The sequence below is a fragment of the Silurus meridionalis genome, chromosome 18 (genome assembly GCF_014805685.1).
Source record: "Silurus meridionalis isolate SWU-2019-XX chromosome 18, ASM1480568v1, whole genome shotgun sequence".
Lineage (NCBI taxonomy): Eukaryota > Metazoa > Chordata > Actinopteri > Siluriformes > Siluridae > Silurus > Silurus meridionalis.
The window spans coordinates 16,159,921-16,181,791 of record NC_060901.1 but is presented as its reverse complement, the minus strand read 5'-3'; the positions used below and the strand labels follow the sequence as shown (position 1 = coordinate 16,181,791).

The 21,871-nt window shown below is 39.9% G+C and overlaps 1 protein-coding gene across 7 annotated transcripts in view; it reads right to left on the bottom strand.

Moving 5' to 3' along the window:
* The window catches only part of slco1c1 (solute carrier organic anion transporter family, member 1C1), a 41,670-nt gene that overhangs the window by 9,678 nt on the left and 10,121 nt on the right, over window positions 1–21,871 (bottom strand). For 6 of the 7 annotated variants that reach the window (XM_046873104.1, XM_046873106.1, XM_046873107.1 and 3 more), the window contains exons 5-8: window positions 5,436–5,557; window positions 5,159–5,305; window positions 3,465–3,563; window positions 2,364–2,420 (exon numbers count right to left, since the gene is read on the bottom strand). In XM_046873104.1, coding sequence (XP_046729060.1) covers window positions 2,364–2,420; window positions 3,465–3,563; window positions 5,159–5,305; window positions 5,436–5,557 — 425 coding nt within the window. The remainder of the gene's footprint in view (window positions 1–2,363; window positions 2,421–3,464; window positions 3,564–5,158; window positions 5,306–5,435; window positions 5,558–21,871) is intronic. The other variant, XM_046873105.1, reaches the window with a different exon arrangement.

Below are 21,871 nucleotides of genomic sequence, written 5' to 3'. Positions count from 1 at the left end.
TGGTATGTTTAACATCTTTGCAATCTTCTTATAGCCATTGCCCTTCCTGTGAAGAGTAATCACCTGTTCTCTTGTCTTCCTGGACCATTCTCTTGACCTCACCATGTTTGTAACCACACCAGTAAATGTCTAGAAGGAGCTGAGTATCACAGTCATTTTAAAGCTGCCTAATTGGTGCTTATTAGGCTTTATTGCTGCTCCCTGATATCCACAGGTGTTTTCAATACCTGATTGAAAACACTTCATTGAACCTCTGTTCTTCAGAGTGGTAGTCTTTAAGGGGTTGAATAATTATGTCAATGAAGAATTCACAAAAGAAACATTTACTACTGTATTACAAAACTAATTGATGTCATTTTAGTTGCATATGGTTCTTTAAGAAGTCCTTGTAGGATTTCATTCTGAATACAATTAGAAATGTACACTAAATTCCTTAAAACCATTTACAGCATTGGGGGTTGAATAATTTTGAACACAACTGTACTACTGCTGGATCAATATATCTCTCACCCCTAATAGAAGAAAACTAAAATAATCATAGATTAGTATTTAATACTGCAGCAATAATAACTAGGAATACAAGCAACACAGAAATATGCAAATCATAAATGTGTAGCAGCAATTATTTTTTCTAAACGAATTTAAAAGCCAGACAATAACTAATTCATATAAAATTATTCAGACAGTGCAAATGCAGGACTGCGATTTTAATGACTTCAAGGCAAACAAAAAAAAAAAGGAGACAAACATGCACAGGTTGCGCAGTCAGCAGAGTTTATAGGACAAGACTAAAAACAAAATCATGAATCCAAACAAGTCAAAACCTGGGATCAAACAGAATATAAGAAGCATGGTATCTCAGCCACATTAGAACAAAGCTGAGCAATTACTTCAGATAGTTTGATTAAATGAGATACCATGTTTGTTTGTGCTCAAGTGTGTTCAGTCAGAAGCTAGGTGATTGCAAGCGTCCCTTTGTTTTACTTAACTTTGAGAGACCAAAATAATTTTTCAATTCCCTTATGAAAATCATCAGCTTGTGTACTAGATCGCTTACCTACATGTTTTTTCAAGCAATTAATTAGTTAACCAGGAACAACTGAACCTCTTTTAAGAATAATCTGTTTTTTTAAATTAATCTCCCGATCTTGATCCATATCAGCTGTCTAACTATGGGTCAATATCAAATTCCACCTTGGTCTTTTAAAATGCTTGTAGCACTTAAGTTACCCTCATACATGCATTTTTATAACATGAAATGAAATGGATTTAGAACTTATTGTAGCAAAGACAGCTCTGTTTAACGTGATAAGTGACCTACTACTGTTTACTGATCAGGGTCTCTCTCTCTCTCTCTCTCTCTCTCTCTCTCTCGCTCTCTCGCTCTCTCTCTCTCATTTTAGAGATACTAGTGATTCTGATACTTCCTGCTCCTCAGACTTCCATGATCTATCCTGATACCTTATTCTGTTTGGAGATACAGCCTAACGATTTCTGAGATTCTTGTGGATGATACCACTCAGAGCGTAACACCGATAAAGATAGCTTTCAAACAAATGCCAAAAAACTATTTTGCAGTCAAGCCTCAATCACGAAAATGTTTATAAATGCAGGAAAATAGACTTCATATTACAACTATAATGAATGTCCCAGTTACAAATTGCCACCTTTTGATCAAATAGAGCACAGGTATAGAAATGAATTATTTATAATTGCACTGTCCAGATGACAATGACTTCTGAAGGTTTCATCATCATATCATTCAGGACGTTTTTTCCTCAACAACATCACCTTTTGCTCATTATGGATGAACGTTTAGAAACCAATAAGCTGCTGGAGAGGTGGCATCGCATTCGTCTCAAGAATATTCTGCTATTAAGTGGATTTCATCATTGTGTCATTATTACAATTTCCCAAGGTCCTGAAATTGACATTGTTGTTGTCACCTAAAGTTGAATCATTGTACATTTGTATTACAGTTAGAAAAAAATTACTTTTTTTTACAATCCCCTATTACAACTAAGCTGCCGTAGTTTATTGGTAAAGGTGCTCTACTGTTTGGCCTGACTGGCATGAAATAAGTGTTTTCTGTCAATCCTTCCTGGAAAGAGCTGCCACTTCACTAGCTCCTGGGTTAGGTTTAAAATACATTTGATGCATATTAATTGTTGCACATGTCTCTAATTTTACAATGTATCATGTTTTGATTCAATTTAACTGGCCACTCAGAAACCATTAGTTTGTTTTGACCAAATTAAAAATTTCAGGTGTTTGTGTGAAATCTGGTGTGGAATAACTAGTCTTTTGCTTTTTCAAATTCTGAACATTAGTATCAGAAGATTTGTAATGTACACTAACTTAACTTTTAATCCTCCTGTAGGCAGCACCTGTCCCTGCAGCTGGGAGGACCTCACACACATCTGCATTCAGGAAAAGATTCAGAAATCGATTCAGAAATACATTTGACAAAGCTTTAATCTTCGAATGAAATTTGCCAGTCTCTCCTTAAATTATAGGAAATTTGTGTTCAAATTTTCCTTTAAATACTGTTCAATAAGAAATCTGCTTACGATTTGCTCAGAAAAAAATGTTGAATGCTCTATGTGTACAAAGCGAAACCATTTCAGAGTATAATATGAAGCCTGGCAAGAGAGAGAAGAGAGTGACCAGGACATCCTGATATTCATCCTATAGCCTTAGCATCTCTCAAGGGTAGTTCTCAAGTTTTCCATGCCTGTTTTGATATTGGGCTCTGTCAACCTCCAGAGGAGATGGCAGTAGCTGTTCTCCAAATACCTCAGTGTTGATAGTGGAGAAAAAAACCGATGGACACGCTCCTTCGATTTCGTATTCAGTAGGCACATTTTATGAATATCCTGCCTCCTGCTGGGCCCCTGCTGGGCATTGCAAACTTGGCTACTACTCTTTGTTGCAATTGTCCAGGGAGGTGCAAAGCCTTACTATGTGGGCATTTCATTGTGCAATAAACTCTAAAGTATTTTCTAGGGCTCAAACATGCTCTACAATAGCCAGAATTGAGTCTAGCTTTAAACATGAAAATAATACTGATGCAAATTTGGTGGGTTTTGAATTTTGAACAGCCCTAAATGTGAACACACCAGTTCAGAATGCAGTAAACAATTTTAGCACAATATAAAAGATAAAGAAAATAGTGGAAATAAAGGCAGCATCAGATGTTCCAACACTTAAAATTTGCCCATAACAGATACAGTCATATGAGTTTTTTTAACACAAGAATTTTAATATTTGGACTATAAATAATTGTGTAAAAAAAGAGATTAATAAGGAGGATCTTTAAATAACTAGTAAACATTAGGGTTAATGCTGTTTGAAATACTGTAATTACATCAATCATTAATATTTGTACAAATTAAATAAAATAAAAAAAATTTTATTAATAAAAAAAATTATCTAAGCATCAGGGTGGGAACACTTCCACTCACCCATATTGACAAATCCAATGTCCACATACAACTTTGCACAAAGTGATCCAAGGAGGTAGCCAAACACTGGGCCAATGACTGATATTGTCTGAACAAATCCTGAAACAAAGGAAGCATAGATTTCTATGACAGTTGGCAGGCAAAAACTGGAATATCAAAGTGACTAATACTACTTTACATGCTTACATATAAATGTAATGGCATTTGCACTTGGATTTGAGCATTTGCCTTACTATGGCCTTTGTTTCAGCCCAGAGTTTGCAATAATAATGTTAATGTTATATTTTCTTTTGGCAAGCATGTTCACAATGGACAACGCTTAGACAAGAAATACAACCCTAGTTTCAAAACAATTGGAACACTGTAAAATGTAAATAAAAGACAGAACATAAAAAACATAATAAAATGTTTGTTTCGCAATCGAACATAGAAAACATAATGAAATGTTTGAACTGTGTATATTTAATAAAAAAAAATAAGTTGATTTTATATTTGATGGCTGCCAAATTCGAGATGGTGAAAAAAAGGCTTGAAAAGTAAGTGTTAAAAGAAACAGTTGGAGAAATGTTTTCCAAATAATTTGGTTAATTGGTAAAAAGTAAATAGTATGATTAGGTATAAAAAGAACTTTTTGAGTCTTCAGAATTGAAGAAGTGAAACATGGCCCCATCCCAACTTTTTTTTATGTGTTTCAGCCATCAAATTTACAATCACCATATATAAAGCATCCAAAATTGTTTAAAATTGTGGTTGAATTTCTTTCTCATAGAGAGCACAGCCAACTAGTTGGGATAATATACAAATGATTCTAACTTCTTAAAGTAAAGGTTTGATTGTTCAGTTTTTCTTTATTTTTGGACTTGACCTTAATCTGGCTGTAACTAACATAAAAGGCATTCTAACCACAATATTACATGCTAAATATTTTTTTCATGCAAAGAATAAATGGTTTTGTACTTTTTAAGGCTGTTTTTATCTTTAAGACAAAAGCACTGAAGAGGACAACTTTACCTTAGAAAAATGGTTTTGCATAGTATGAATAGTTCAGAAAATTATTTTTTAACAAAAAGTGTCATGTAACATTGTTCCCAACCTGAGGTTGAAAATAATTTAACTGTTTTTTTTTGTAATTAAATATAAACATATATATTTAAATATATTTAAGCCTTTAGCTAATTTCGTTACTGATTACCATTTTCTGAATTTTACTGAAACTGCACAGTGGCTGGGGCAACTAAAACTCCTATTACGCTATATGGCCTACAAACATGTCCTCCACCATCTTCAATACCCAACTCACACAGGCTCTATCACATTCACGCTTACCTCCTCTAACCACACACATCTGAACACAATCACAGCCACTATATATGTACCCTTTTCTCATTCCACTCATTCAGTACAAAGTATCTATATTTTTCAGACCAGTCATTACCAAGCCTATGATTTGTCATACTCCTACTCTTAAACCATACTGGTTATCGATTCTTTCTGGTTATCTTTTTGACATGGGTAAAAAAGTGACACATTTATTTTTTGTTAAACATAATTTCTCTGCTGATCCACATCTGCACTGACATGTTGGCATACCTTGACACTGGCATGTAAAAATAGAAACTTTTTTCTATTCTTTTTGCCAAATTTATCCCTATGTATCAATAAAAAACAATAACAGAATCATAAACATTTCATACCAATGTAGAAGGCAGCATTATCCTCCATTGCATGATCATCTATGTATGAAATTCCCAATGGCTGTACGGGAGTTTCACCAATTCCCCGCAAGATGTTCCCCAGTAACACATAGATCCACATAGATAAGTTGGACTCGTTCTCACAGCCTGACATAAAAAAAAGTGCATGTACTAAAAGTAATACCTCCCATATAAGCAATGAAATATATATGAGATATTTGTATGTTTACTGTACAAACTCTTAACTCTGATGTACATAGTAAATAAGGGAGTGTACCTGTGTTTAAAACTGTAGAAGGGTGGTTACCCACAGACAGCATTCTAGGTGGACTGGCTGGACAAGGCGTGATGTTATGTGTTGAGTTCACTGAAGATCTAACTGATGTCTCATACTTATATCTAAATACAACCAATCAATTCAATTAATTTGTTAAACAGGCAAAATAAATTGAGCAAAATCTAGTGCTTGATGCATTTCAGTATACATTCATTCATTTAGACCAAAACATAAGGCTTCCTCTGGGGTTTTTAAAGGTAAATGCCACACTATAATTTTACTTTGGTGCATAATTATTTTCTTCAGCCAGTATTTTGGCTGAACCAATATATAAAACCAAAGTGCTATGTAAAAAAATTATTTGGTTCTTTTTAAACACATTTTCCTTTCTAATCAACCTCCCACACAATACTCAACTCTGTAGTGCACTTAAAATGGTTGTGTGGTGCACTTTCACTCCACTCTCAGCTACTCTACTCTTCCGAGTGGGTTTTGACCTTACTGTGGCTTCCTTTACCAACCTCTGTCTTGTTTGCTACAGTGGAACCCGGTTATGTCGATGTCCTAGGGGGGTGCCAAAAAGCATCGAGGTAACCGATGATCGAGATAAACGAAAATCAAAATGGCGGCAATATATTAACGTGCTTGAAATTTCTTTATGTACATGATGTGCGTTAATAAATGAGAATGTGTATGCACGTGTTTTTGAAGGGTTTTTTTACACAACAGCGTTGCCGCGATTTGTTTGATGAAGGCATGCTATAAAAATACATACAGTACATGTTTATCTGTCAGGAATCCACCTGCCACGCCCCCTTCGGCCCCCTTCAGCGTGTCAGGTGCTTTCTCGGCCGCTTTCTCTGAAGCTTCCGGCTTCAATCGCGCACATATGGTGCTCGTTTAGCATCATCACCAGCTCCTATTTAAACTTCCACACTCTCACTGTCCGTTATTGTTGGTATATGTTGGTTCACGGCGGTCGTTGTTATCGCTCATGCGTTTCCCGGTACGTGCCTTCCCACCGGCACTCTCTCAACGGCTGCTCTTTTCTTCCCAAAGCCGCGCCGCGCCGCGCCCCTACTAACACTACGAACACTAGCACTAACTAACAGCAGAGATTCACCAGTATACAATACAACACCTGTAGCATCTGTAAGGCTTGATTTTTCCGCCACTTCCGCGAGTTCTTCTGCGGCTGCACCGAAATAAGCGACGTTAAATGGCAAATTTTTCCCCCCTTGTGCTCGAGATATTAGGGTTCGGCGACATAAACAATGTCGACATAACCGATAAAAAATGCTTAGAAAAAGCGAGAATTTGCCGGTTCCACTTCAAAAATGTCGACTTAATAGGGTTGTCGAGGTAACCGAGGGTGAGATAACCGGGTTCCACTGTAGTTGAGTTTTAAGGGTGGCCTCTAGATAGTAATTGGGCTGTGTGATTTTAGGTCCTCATTGTTAATTCTAATGTTCATCTATTTTATCTTGCCAGAGATGCAAAAAAATGCTCAGTCTACTCCCTGGGAAAGTATTTATCTGGGCCATTGTACTTTTGATAATTTTTCCTCAAAAGGTTATTTTCTCTCAGGCAAGGCAACCCATCTGCTGATTTTGCACTAACCTTTTGCACTATTGTACTGTAGTTAACAATGGCTGGAAGAAGGCAACATAAATAGAAGTACAATGATAAAAAAGCAGACATAATATTATTTATGTTAAAAAAAAAGTTCAACAAAAGTGAGAACACCCCTAGTTAACATGTCAAATTGTGTCCAAAGTGTCAATATTTAGTTTGAGCATCATTGTTATCTAGCACTGCCTTTCACCAGAGTGGCACAGGTTGTTGCTGGATCCTCTTCCACTCTTCCATACCAGCACCAGCAGCACTCATGCAGCCCCAGACCATGATGGTACCGCCACCATGCTGGACTGTAAGCAAGACACAGTTTTTTTAGTGCTCCTCACCAGGGTGTCGCCACACATGCTGGACACCATCTGAGCCAAATAAGTTTATCTTTTAACCGCAGGAGATTGTTCCAGTAATTCATGCTCTTGGACAAACTGTTTGAAGGCTTTCTTGTGAGTCACTTAGAACAGGTTTCCTTCTGGGGTGACAGCAATGCAAACCGACTTATTGCAGTGCATATGGTCTGAGAGAATTGTAGAAAAAACATGAACATGATGAATAGGACATGTGGCTTTGCATGTTTACATGATGTACAGCTGTTATCACTTAGGATGTACTGATTTTTTTGCATTAATTTTAAATCTGAATTGGATATCTAAATTGGAAGCATACCAAACCAAGGTGAAAGCTGTTCAACAATGTTTACAGAGTGCAGAAGCTGGCTGCGACTGGCATGCATGTTTTGATTTTCCTTTTTTTTTTTTATCCATATTTATGCAAAGCACCTGAATCTAAGGTACCAGCGTCCTGTATTTATAATCCCTTCCTATGGTTAACAATGAAGGAGATCCAACAGGTTTAACATGATGACTCCCCCCCTCAAACATTGGCAGCATGTCCAGATCAAAAGAGGAGGTGATCCATTGGCTAAGCAGCTTTCAAATCTGGACACACTAGCATGTTTTGTATATAGTGTATAATTAGAATGTACAATTCCAATCTTATGTCTGGCAAAACATCACTGCTATTATATTATCATACTATTACCCGCTCAGGGTTCCACCACCCATACCTTCCCCAAACGCACCTATCACTCCTAGCAGCTCACCTCCATACTAAATACCCACACCTGGCACTCATCAGCTCACCTCCTACTTAAACCCCGCTCACCTTCATGTCACCGTCCGTTCTACAGTTCACGCTGGAGAACACTCACGGACTATGTACGCAAAAACCCTCTTGGAATATTCCCTTTCACAGGATTAGGTATGTTTCTCGGACTTGACCTTTCCAAAGGATTTCCCAGAGCTCATAGGACTTTCATGTGCTTCACGGTTTGCCGTTTTCCCTATTTTGTCTGCTTATTTCATTAAAACCTTGTTCTACTGAACTTCGGTTTCCGTCAAATTCTCCCGGCCTGACAGAAGAACAGACTAATAAAAAAATAAATAAAAAGGGGAACCACCAGCAATACCTTTTCATGGATCCACAACATCTCAGATACCGTGAAGGAGCTCACCGCTGTAAGCATTCGCACCAGCCGCAACCAGCTGGCCTTCAACGCCATCCAGCAGCCCTATGGCTCTTCCAACCACCTTCTCCAGAGAAGCGGCCAAATGTCACGGGTTCTTACTCCAGGTCTCTCTCTACATAGAGATGCAACCACATTGCTTCTCCTCAGAGCGGGCAAAGGTCACGTTTCTCATTTCCCTGCTCTCCGGGAAAGCGCTGGTATGGACGAGAGCAATCTGGAGTTCAGAGAGCCCAGCAATCGTTTCCTATGCCGCATTCACAGACCACTTCAAGTGAATATTCTGCACGCCCACTGGAACCACCTCGTCCGCCGACCAGCTCCTCAGACAGCGTCGCAGATTTCAGCCTCCGTTTCCACACTCTGGTGGCCACTAGCGGCTGAAACAAGGCAGCGCTTACAGAATGGGGTTAAATCAGAAGCTTTGGCTGCCTATGGCTACATACAGTGCCTTGCGAAAGTATTCGGCCCCCTTGAACTTTGCGACCTTTTGCCACATTTCAGGCTTCAAACATAAAGATATGAAACTGTAATTTTTAGTGAAGAATCAACAACAAGTGGGACACAATCATGATGTGGAACAAAATTTATTGGATATTTCAAACTTTTAAAAAAATTAAAAACTGAAAAATTGGGCGTGCAAAATTATTCAGCCCCCTTACTTTTAGTGCAGCAAACTCTCTCCAGAAGTTCAGTGAGGATCTCTGAATGATCCAATGTTGACCTAAATGACTAATGATGATAAATAGAATCCACCTGTGTGTAATCAAGTCTCCGTATAAATGCACCTGCACTGTGATAGTCTCAGAGGTCCGTTTAAAGTGCAGAGAGCATCATGAAGAACAAGGAACACACCAGGCAGGTCCGAGATACTGTTGTGGAGAAGTTTAAAGCCGGATTTGGATACAAAAAGATTTCCCAAGCTTTAAACATCCCAAGGAGCACTGTGCAAGCGATAATATTGAAATGAAAGGAGTATCAGACCACTGCAAATCTACCAAGACCTGGCCGTCCCTCTAAACTTTCAGCTTATACAAGGAGAAGACTGATCAGAGATGCAGCCAAGAGGCCCATGATCACTCTGGATGAACTGCAGAGATCTACAGCTGAGGTGGGAGACTCTGTCCATAGGACAACAATCTGCACAAATCTGGCCTTTATGGAAGAGTGGCAAGAAGAAAGCCATAAGATATCCATAAAAAGTGTCGTTTAAAGTTTGCCACAAGCCACCTGGGAGACACACCAAACATGTGGAAGAAGGTGCTCTGGTCAGATGAAACCAAAATCAAACTTTTTGGAAACAATGCAAAACGTTATGTTTGGCGTAAAAGCAACACAGCTCATCACCCTGAACACACCATCCCCACTGTCAAACATGGTGGTGGCAGCATCATGGTTTGGGCCTGCTTTTCTTCAGCAGGGACAGGGAAGATGGTTAAAATTGATGGAAAGATGGATGGAGCCAAATACAGGACCATTCTGGAAGAAAACCTGATGGAGTCTGCAAAAGACCTGAGACTGGGACGGAGATTTGTCTTCCAACAAGACAATGATCCAAAACATAAAGCAAAATCTACAATGGAATGGTTCACAAATAAACATATCCAGGTGTTAGAATGGCCAAGTCAAAGTCCAGACCTGAATCCAATCGATAATCTGTGGAAAGAACTGAAAACTGCTGTTCACAAATGCTATCCATCCAACCTCACTGAGCTCGAGCTGTTTTGCAAGGAGGAATGGGCAAAAATTTCAGTCTCTCGATGTGCAAAACTGATAGAGACATACCCCAAGCGACTTACAGCTGTAATCACAGCAAAAGGTGGCGCTACAAAGTATTAACTTAAGGGGGCTGAATGATTTTGCACGCCCAATTTTTCAGTTTTTTATTTGTTAAAAAAGTTTGAAATATCCAATAAATTTCGTTCCACTTCATGATTGTGTCCCACTTGTTGTTGATTCTTCACAAAAAATTACAGTTTTATATCTTTATGTTTGAAGCCTGAAATGTGGCAAAAGGTCGCAAAGTTCAAGGGGGCCGAAATACTTTCGCAAGGCACTGTATGACGATACATTGGGATTAGAGGCATTTATACAGCGATCCATTCGCATATCCCAACGCCTCACCACCTGCAGATACCCGGAGGGAGAGCCAGCTCAAACAACAGTCTCGCCGTCAGTTCCCGAACCCGAGCCCATGCAACTGGGGTTACAAAGACTGCCCCAGCAAGAGAGAGAACGCTGGTGGGCGGCCAGGGCTTGTCTATATTGTGGAGATTTGGGACATTGAGTCGGACAGTGTCCTACTCGACCCCCTCGCCGGACGGTTAGTACCGTTGACTTCCCCTTCGACATATCTCATCTGTTTAAACTCCCCGTACGCTTGCTAAACCCTGCTCTCTCACTTTCGGTCTCTGCCCTAGTCAACTTTGGCACCACAGGGAATTTCATCTCCCAGGCGTGCTTAAACCACCTCCAGCTGCGCTGGGGGCCCACGATGTTGGGGACCCACGAAATGGGGACCCACGAGTTGGCCGTCCAAACCATCCAACGACGTCCCCTCGGCAAGGGCTGGGTCAAATACTGTGCACCGACCCTCACCCTCCAGGTCAGTTTATTTTACCATGAGGCGATACGGTTCCTGGTACTGCAAAACCACGATGTCCATGGGACCTGTGCGATGTCCTCGAGTGGAGCCCCGAATGCCTGAAAAACTGCCTGTGCCATCTACCCATGCCACTCCAGGCACCCATGACCCTAGTGGCCACTCAAGTGGAGGGTGCTCCCCAGCCCATCCAGGTGAACATCCCGGAGGAATGCCAGGCCTTTGAGGATGTTTTCACAGAGAAAGCCACCACACGAGAAAGCCAACACACTACTGCCTCACAGGCTGTGGAACTGTGCCATAGATCTAATACCAGGGGCCAAATTACCCAAGGGTCGGGTTGGGTCTACCCCCTGTCGGCTCCAGGACACCAAGCCATGTACACCAAGTACATCCATCAGGCCCTCCATCAGGGCTTCATCGTCCCTTCTTCACCAGCTGCTTCAGCTTCTTCTTCAAGGGGAAGAAGGACGGAGGACTACGTCCCTACATACACTACCAGGGTCTTAACGCACAGATCTCCCCACTACCATACCCTCTTCCCCGGTTACGGCCGCTCTGGAGGACCTACAAGAGGCCCGCATCTTTACCAAGCTAGATCTGAGGAGTGCGCACAAACTATTGCGTATACGCCAGGGGGACGAGTGGAAGATGGCTTTCATCAGCCATCACCGGAGGTGCAGGAGGCCTTCGAGGAGCTACGGAGAAGGGTTTGCATCACTCCTCTCCTGCATCATCTGGATCCCCGGCTCCCGTTCATGGCGTAGGGGCTGCCCTTTCCCAGCAGTCAGGGAATCCCCCTTCGCTCCACCCCTGTGCCTACTTCTCTAAAAAGTTGTCCTCGGCGGAGCAGAACTACGATATCGGGAATCGAGAGCTCCTCACAATCAAATTGGTGTTAGAAGAATGGAGACACTGGCTGGAGGGGGCCACACATCCATTCACCGTGATTACAGATCATAAAAACCTCCAGTACCTTCGTGAGGCCAAAAGGCTAAACTCTTCTTTACCCAGTTACACTTTCGCATCACCTACCGGTCACCCACAGTATAATGGACAGATAGTCAAGTTGAACCAAGAGACAAGTCATGTCTTTCACTTGCTTTAATAACCAAGATGATTGGAGTAGGGGTTCTGTAATATCCAACCAATGCAGCTTCACTCAAGTTCACCAATGGGCACTCCCTTCCAAGTTCAGAAATGTTTCTTCTCTTGATATTCTTACTTCCTGCCTTTACATTTAAAGGATAACTCCGGTCTATACTTCAAAGGGAAGAAGAATATAAAATATCTGGGCAGAGTTTGCTCGAGGTTCTTTCTGACTCCGATTATCCCAAAGTGCTTTGTGTATTTTGTCACTGCTATGCTGTTATAAACTTCTTCATTACGATCTTCATTGTCCTCATCATAGGTGAGGGATTTCCAAAAAAAATAAAAAAATAAAAAAAAATAAAGTGGGGAAAGGTAAGAAACACAGTTTATTTCTTTTATGCTTTTATTTAAGTTCAGGGAACCCCTCATTTAAAAAATCTAGAAAAGAAAGATTTTAAGGATAGAAAAGTATTTAGTTTATTCAGTATAAGCAGGAGGAGTTCTTAAGCCTATTCTGTACATTTCTGTGTAAGATTCTAATGGAACTGAATCAGCCTGACATAGTGTGGCGGCAGAGTTGTATTGGAATTGTATTGTTTCTAAAGTAACTGAAGCAAAGTGCTTAAGTTTATAAGTTTCTAAAGTAATTGAAACTTTCTGTGAGAGTACTATTACAGTTTCTGACATCAGTGAAACTGGTAATAGTGTAAAGAGTGCGACGCACAGCGGCTCTGTAAAGTTTAAACAGTAACCCGAAGTACTGTGGTGTGTCTGACGCACTGTGACACTGTTTTAAACTCATGTTTTAAGCCCGAAGTACACTAAGTGGCTAAGTACACTGGTTTAGGATATAACATGGTATTGTGACAGCGTAATATTTTGAACAGTTAGTTTTAATTATTTCAGAAGTTTAATCGGTTCATAGACTCACGGCTATTTTTAGGCAACTAGATAATGTGTAGTTGGTAAAAACGCGTTAATAACAGTTTTGTCCGACGGACTGTGACACTTTTAAACATTTAGTGTGGTTTTGTCTTGTATTGTGACAGTGTTGCATTTATAACTGTTTGTGTTATATTGCTAAAGTTTATTCATTGTGTACTACAACTATTGTTATGGTGAATAAATAGACAAACGGTTATCTTAATGTATCTACATAACGTGTAGTTGTAACTTTGGAGTATTTTGAAAATGGAAGAGCTGATTATTAAGTACATTGCTAAACACGGCTCACAAGGGATGTTTGATGGAATAGAGAAGGTTGGTGATACGCCGTATGAATGGGCTGTTTCTAAGTTTGAAAGTTATCCAAAGATGCCTTGGAACAAACAAGGAAAAATTGCAAATGCCCTTCAGGGAGTTTTTGCCTCCTATAAGGTAACCAGGAGGAAGCTAGATGAGCTTGAGTCTAAAAAATAAGCAGCTTCATTCTAGAGTCAGTATCGGAGACATTAATCCAAAAAATTACCAAGTCAGTGAAATACTATGGAAAGAAGAAAAGGACAGAATGCAGAAAGAGATCGCATTTCTGAAAACTAACAACAGTCTGCTCAAATCATCTGTTGAATCCTTGTTAAGTAATTTGGAGGAATCTAATGCTGCCTGTCAGTTTCTGATAAAGAATGGCAGAATGGAGGAAAATCCCAGTCAATGGTTGGTAGATGTTGCACTGTATAACTGAGTTCCAGGAATATTAAATTTGCAGAAAGACATTGATGAGGGTTTGGAGAGAGAGTCTCAGTTACTCAATAGTAAAGGCTCTGACTATACAGTTAAATTTCCAGTAGCACCAATTCACTTCACTACGACTGTGAGAGCTAATGAAGGAGGGGAGGAGCCAATGGTTTCGACTCTGGTCAGAAGGTTTAGCCCCAATGAACTAGAAACCGTGATTAAGAATATTGTGAAATTTGATCCTGTAAAACAGGATCCCTTAGATTTTCTGAAAAACCTGGAATGATATGCCGACATTTACAAATGTACAGATGGAGACACATGCATTTTGTTAACCCTTTGTTTGCCTCACACCTTGTCTGGAGCCTTAACTAAGAAAGTAATGGATAGAACTGCAAATAAGTTTTAGAGGAAACAGGCACTGCTTAAAGTGCTAGGGCTGATATCAGTTAACTGGGATAAAATAGCTGACATTCACTTGCGAGAAGGGGAGCACCCAGTGGCATTTTCTGAGCGATTATTAGATGCCTTTAAAACTTTCAGTGGCAATCCTGATATTACTCAAAATGATGTCAGTTTCAAATCTGCCTTGATTAAGAAGTGTGATCCCCTCACCCACTCTGCTATAGCAATGCATGTGACTCATTTATCTGAATACAATGACATTATTACTAAGATGATAGTTTTACAGTAGTAATTCCAGTTCAAAGACGTCTCATCCTGTACTAGGTGCACTAGGTGTTAAGAAACCAGATTTTAAGGCCACAGAACAATGTAAGCAATTGAAGTTGCATCATAAGCAAAGTACATTTTGTTCCTTTTGCCACAAGATTGGCCACATAGTCCACAAATGCTCTTCTTTAGGAAAGGGACGTCCACCACCCTATTTCCTTCGGTGCAGAAATATGCATTCTGATAACCCAGATCAGGTAACTGTGCATCTAAAAGAAACTTTATGTGAACTCAGCAGTATTCAATAAGGCTATAGGGTCTGTAGTAAAATGTTAAGCTGTCCCCTAAGAGTAAAAACTCTGTTTACTAATGTTGCCTTGGTTAACGATTACTGCATTTTATGACTTTCGGCCCCGACAAAGATTCCTGTGATGTCCAAGTAGTTTGTTTAAAGCAACTTTGAAAATAAGCCTATATTGTTAAAATTACAGTCCTTACAGTTGTTCTTATGGAAACATATGCTATAAGTTACATGTGTAACAAACATAGATGTAGACTAATGTGAATTTGGCTGGTGTTGAACAGTTGTTAATGTGCTTAAGTGCATTTAGGCTAATATAACTAAAGTTTTTACTGTTGTGTTATGATTTAGATTATTGCAGGCATTGTGGTGCTGTAGTTGTTAATGCACTGTAATACATTGACACCAAAGTAGTTAAAAATTGTTGCATAAGTTGTCGCTGTAAATGCTAGCCATAATCAGTAATCTTATGTTGGAGATTTAAACTACAATTTGATAATGATCTAGCTACGTTTTGTCCTATTAGACGTGTTTTAAAGTGATTGCTGACAAGCAGAGATAAAAGGAAAGGTCTAAGCTTGTATGTCGATAAGAACCGCTGAGCTAATAGAACAATTGTTTAGTCATTAAATTATTCAATGTGTGTGTGTTAACTATGTTGAACCAATCTCTCAAAGTGGAATTGTATAGGTTATTTCTACCATAAGTAACACCAACAATACCACAGTAAAGAGTAGAGTTAACTGCTGAATTTTAACATGTAATGATTCTTCCCACTGCATTTAGAGGTGCTACACCTTAAACATAAGTTATGCCTTGGTAATGGGCTTTCATCCCATTCAATGTTTATTTATTGTTATTGTTCCCAGTATTTTCAGAGGAAACTCCGGATATGCTGAGAACTTTTATGTGTAAAAGGGGAGGGGGACAACTGTTTCTTTTTCCCTGAGTTTTTCAGAATCACCAAACAAAGATGGTTGAACCGATGGTAGCATTGGCCTTTCCAGTGACGAAAATGATGCAAGAATACGCAGAGCTACAACCAGCACTTCCTGCTGGTTCGGTGAAGACGAGACCATATCAACAGACATCATTCGAACCAGAAAAGCAATTAGTTTGAGATAAAAATATCCCAGAATTATATTTTTCCTATTCCGGTTTAATTTGGTATGTAACTTTTAAGATCACTGTATGTATGTATGTATGTATGTTATTCCTCATTATTGGCCAAGTATTATGTTGTATGTGTTTCATGTTAAGGTGTCCGATTTCAGACAATTCTATGATCACTATAGGACATTCCCATCGTTTATAAAACACTTTACTGTTTGTGTATGTAATTTTCCTATTTTTGACAGTGTATTATGTTCTATTGTATTTATGTTGAGATGTCAGATTGCGTATGATTCAATATTCAATGTAGGATGCCTCTATTGGTTATGATGTTTCCTGAAGGCCTCTATTCAAAACCCAGATAAAATTTTACATATAGGCAAATATTTTATAGAGATATGTCTAATACGTTTGCTCAATTGGATGAAACAGGTGTGCCTAAGGTGATGAAACAATGATGGATAAGATTTTACATATAACAAATATTTTAGGAGAAACCTGCGTGGTAAGCATGCCGAATGGGATGAAGCGATAACCGGTGTGCATGAGGTGAATGTTCCGATGACAGGTAAGATTCTCTAAAGGCCGAAGGAAGACAACCTAAGGCAGGGCTTCACCGCCAATGGGCACCTGCCTAAGGCAGGAGGTGTAATCTGTGTAAAGGAAGTGGATGTGATGCTTCAGGGCCAAAAGCATCAAAGTGGGGACTGTAAGAATTACAGACTGCCTCGATCCAGATTCCACCCTACACTATATCAAATTCAGCTCATCCTGAAAACGGCTAAAAATTGATAAAAAGTATTTATGTAGTTTGATGTAGAATTTCAGTTGTATCAATCTTAATCATAGACTTAATTGAATCAGTCTGGGAGAGGCAGCAAGCCATCAAGGACTATCTCTAAACAAAAGGTGTCTGAGACCAAGATTATCATTTAAACAATACACCTTCCTGACCTGCTGGGGTTCCAGCGCCAGCAAAGGTGTGAATACCGGTTATTACCACCTGCTTACCTCCGCCCCGAGAATGGTATCCCCCACCCTTTTGTTTCCTCACGCATGTACTATATCTAATTTACATTTAAAGAATAACTCCGGTCTATACTTCAAAGGGAAGAAGATTATAAAATATCTGGGCAGAGTTTGCTCGAGGTTCTTTCTGACTCCGATGAACCCAAAGTATTTGGGTATTAGCAGTGACAAAGTATTTTGTCACTGCTACGCTGTTATAAACTTCTTCATTATGATCTTCGTTGTCCTCATCATTTTTTCTTACACTACATACATAAACAGAGGTTTTTAGATTACATAAAGCCTTAAAGTTCACCTTGTCAGTTGGATTGAGCCATGTTATTCTGTATTGATACATTTTTATTGCATATGTTGTGCATTACCTCTTTTGCCTTCCTGGGTGAATACTTTGTTCTGTTTGAGGCTCTGAATAGATGCGATGGGTTATTATTTTCTAAAAGTAATCACTAGGCTGAAGTGCACACATTTTTATTGATGGCTTTAAAGGTGGTAAGCTTTCCGATTATGTAGCATCTCTAGATGATGTTTCTATCTCAGTGTGTACAGCAGTCACCTTGGTGTGATTATTGACTCTAGCCTTTCCTTTGAGGCTCACATTACATCTAAATTAGACTACTGTAATTCTTTACTGTCTGGGTGTAAGTAAGTGCATAAATAAGCTTAAGTTAGTTCAGAATGCAGCAGCAAGAGTCCTCACTATATCTAGAAAATATGACCACATCACCCCTGTTTTAATCAGTCTACACTGGCTCTCAAATAAATCTTGCATTGATTATAAAATACTACTACTGATGTATCAAGCACTTAACGGTCTCGCACCGCAGTATCTAAGTGAATGTTTGTACCAATATGATCCTCCATGCCTACTTAGATCAAAACGTGCAGGCTATTTGTTGGTACCTCAAATAATAAAGACTACAGCAAAGGGCAGATCTTTCTCTTATAAAGCCCCACAGTTATGAAACAACCTTCCAATCAGTGTTCAGGACTCAGACACAGTCTCAGTGTTCAAGTCGAGGTTGAAAACGTATTTATTTAGTCAAGTCTTTTATCAGTAGATTTTTCTTAGGTAAAAGATCAGATATGGAGGGATCATAGATATATAGTGTTTGGTGAACTGGGATATTTGTATGCTGTTGTCCCTTCATTCTCACACTTTCACTCAGGTTTGTTGACGGTGTTGTGGTGGGACATCTCTTATACCAGAGATCCCTCATGTCTGAGTTACCTTCTGGTTCTCCCTTTTAGCTATGCTGCCATAGCGAGTCTTGCCACAGTCCAAACTGCACAGTGACATTAACTTTCATACAACAATAAGGACACATAAAAATCCATATCCTTCTCTTTCTGTCACTCTCTCTCTCTCTCTCTCTCTCTCTCTCTCTCTCTCGGTTGAGTTAAACATGCTCCTCAGGTTCCAGTGACCACTGTTCCTGCCCCTCTTCCCTCTGCGGATCTTCCTACTGTGTCCAGGCCTGCCTCTGGATAGTGTTCTCTTCGTTTGGAGGCCACTCTGTGCAGCTGGGGACGGTTTCTCATCAACGCCTTGGGTGGTTCCATGAAATTTCAGAGTAAGAACGCAAGCTTTGAGTATGTATTTGGACTGTAGTTAATGTCAGCAGTCTGCTACATTGACTCAGGACTACAGTTTGCTTATGATCACCATCACTGTACCCCGCAACATCGTTTATCTGCAATAAATGGACATTCGGTGCAACTCAGATGAGGATGGGTTTCCTTCCTGAGTCTGGTTCCTCTCAAGGTTTCTTCCTTATGCCATCTCAGGGAGTTTTTCCTTGCCACAGTCACCAACAGCTTGCTCATCAGGGACAAACTTACATTTATAAAGAACATATTCATTTTTTATCACCACATTATCTGTTTAAATCTGCTTTGAGACAATGCTCATTGTTAAAAGCACTATACAAATAACAATGGATTGAATTGAATTGGACTCAGGTAGGATTTCGACCTAAAGCATGATCAAGAATGACTGCATCATGTTGCATAATAAACAGTCAAAGAAATCTGCCAAGCTAAACTAAGTTTATACCACTTCTGGGTGTAGGAGGTACTCTCCTCTCCTGTATGCTCATTTTCTGTACCACTGTGTTTGTTTTCAATAAAGTTCACCATAGTGAGTGCATTTACTGTGTGAGGTGAAGTATGTGGTGACCCCAGCTGTTCATATACCAAATCATTACTTTGTTTTCTGAGTGGATCAGGGCATGGAGGACTTAAGATCTAGCCAAACTGACCACAATTCTAATAAGTTGGTGTTTAATGGGGGAGAGAATCCCTGTGTACCCCCTTAGTGATATGTACGTAGGGGTCTGAAATTGATATGGTTGAAAGGAAATGGTGAAACTACAGCTTGAACTCCTGTGACAATGTTATCAGGATCTGCAACCCTTGGTCTTCAGTGATGAGCTCTGTGCAGTTTTTCAAAAAAAACAAATCATATTGCGGTCTAGGCCTGTGTTAGCAAGTTGGCAATGGCATGGACTAACGCATCACAGGGTGTATAGCTGATGATAAATCTCTATCAGGTCCAGACACTGGCTGCATGATCATGAACTTATCGATGTCTAGGTACATTTGAGGCCACCAGTATTTTCCCTGGAGGAGGTTGCGAATTTGGTCTGTGGTCCATAGTCCAGAAAGCTTTGCATGAATTGAAATTAGCAACCTTGTGCAGTTTATCAATTGTCAGTGGTGTGGGCCAGTTTGAGACTACTTATCTTTGCCTTGAACACCCCAACTTGTCCAGTTTTGTAGACAAGAAAAAGCCACTCTCATCACATGAAACACTTTTCTCTGCTTTACAATCTCTACTACACTTCCACCTGGCCCTCACTCATCTGGAAAATAAGGACACAGACAGTTGAATGCTGTTCATTGACATAGGCTCAGAGATCTGTAAAGCTGGAGAGACTTTAGGCGATCTGGATCACGAACAGCACCTCCAGCCACATCACACTGTGGTCCCCACATAGCTGTTGCTCAGTCCCCTGCTTTTCACACTGCTGACTCACCACTGAGTAGCAATGCACAACCCCAATCACATCATCAAGGTTGCAAATGACACAACCGTGGTGGGTCTCATCAGAAAGAGTGACAAATCAGCATAGAGAAATGAAGTTCAGAGTTTAATGGGCTTGTGCAAAGCCAACAACTCTCTGTGTGGGTAAAATACAAGAAATGGTTGTTGACCTCAGGAGAAGGGCATGCATTGATCACACCCTGCTGAACATCAAGGGTTCATTCGGAAAGATGGTCAAGAATACCAAATTCTTTGGTGTTCATTTGGCAGACCAGCGTCATAACAGTGAAAGCCCAGGAGAATCCCTAATTCTTGAGAAAGCTGAGAAAAGGTCGGCTCCAACCACACAACCTCACTATATACTGCCTGTTTTGGACAGTTTTCACCAGTGGATAGTAAGAACAGCTACAAATATCATCAGGGTCTCTCTTCCCGCCATCTTGGATATTTACCAGCATTGTAGCTGATCACACACCCCTTACACACACTCTTCACTTTGTTGCTATCTGGAAAATTGTACCATAGCATTTAGGCCCTAATGTCCAGACTGTGTAAGAGTTTCTTCTTTTCAATTCTATTCGACTCTTTAACACAAAGGAACTGGACACACACACACACACACACACACACACACACACACACACACACACACACAAATGAACAGAATCATTAACTGAAAAAGTCTGTTTTCACAAAACTGTTGTTTAGCACAAAATGCTGCTAAAACAATTTGGTAAAAAGTTTTTATATAGACAAATAACACAAATCTTCTGTATTGCACTGGCCAGTGCTGAGGTGTCACTGTGTCTACTGTCTTACTGTCTTATGTTGTTCTTCATGTTGTGCCCAAGTTGTTTTGTGGAGTCCTATGATTGGTGTAAATTTTTACAATTTATGTTGTCTTATGTAGCACCTTGGTTCTGGGCGAACACTGTTTCATTTCCCTGTATAGTGTACTGTATATAGTTTGAATGACAATAAAAGACTACTTCACTCGACTTCTTGACTTAAAGTAGGTTGGCAAGTAATCTCGCCAATTCCTCCCTGACATGAACAGTCTGTTTTTCCTTGTCTAAAGAGTAGATTTAAATATTGTAAATGTAAACAATGACAAGTTTCATTAGCACATTATATTGCACAGCATTTACCAGGCACTGGAACCCTTCATGTTCTGAAAATGTAACCATAATTAATTTCAATGTATTCAAAGTGGCCAGACCAGTGACTATTTTTAGTAAGTTTTATGCACTTTTCAAATGCAATTTTGTGAAGATTTTTGGTTTGTATTCTTCAAGATGGGTGGCTCACTCAGGATCCTGCTGTGGTGTCTGAGTCAGCGGCTTAAAGGAGCTTTGTGTTACTTGGTACTTAGGGCTGATAAATAATAGCACCACTATTGGGCATTCTTGCAGGCCAGCTCAGAAGCACATCAGTGTTCAGCCCTTGACAATACTCATAAACACTGTCACATTTAGGTCACATCCCATCGATAACATGCCAAAGATAAAGGTGTATTTGGCAGTCTTTTTCTTTATATCTTTGCTTTCTTAAAAATAGTCAGAGATCATCTGGAAGCTGGAGGAAGGACATGTAAGAAGACATGTGCTGACATCTGCCCCTGTCAGGATATTCTAGAGCTGTGCAACTTTGGCATTCTACTTTGGCCGGCAAACACAGCACTGGAGCCAGCACCCCCTGTATCCTGGGAACCGGCAGACTCAGGTAGTGTTTGAGCACTGATGCTCCAGGCAGA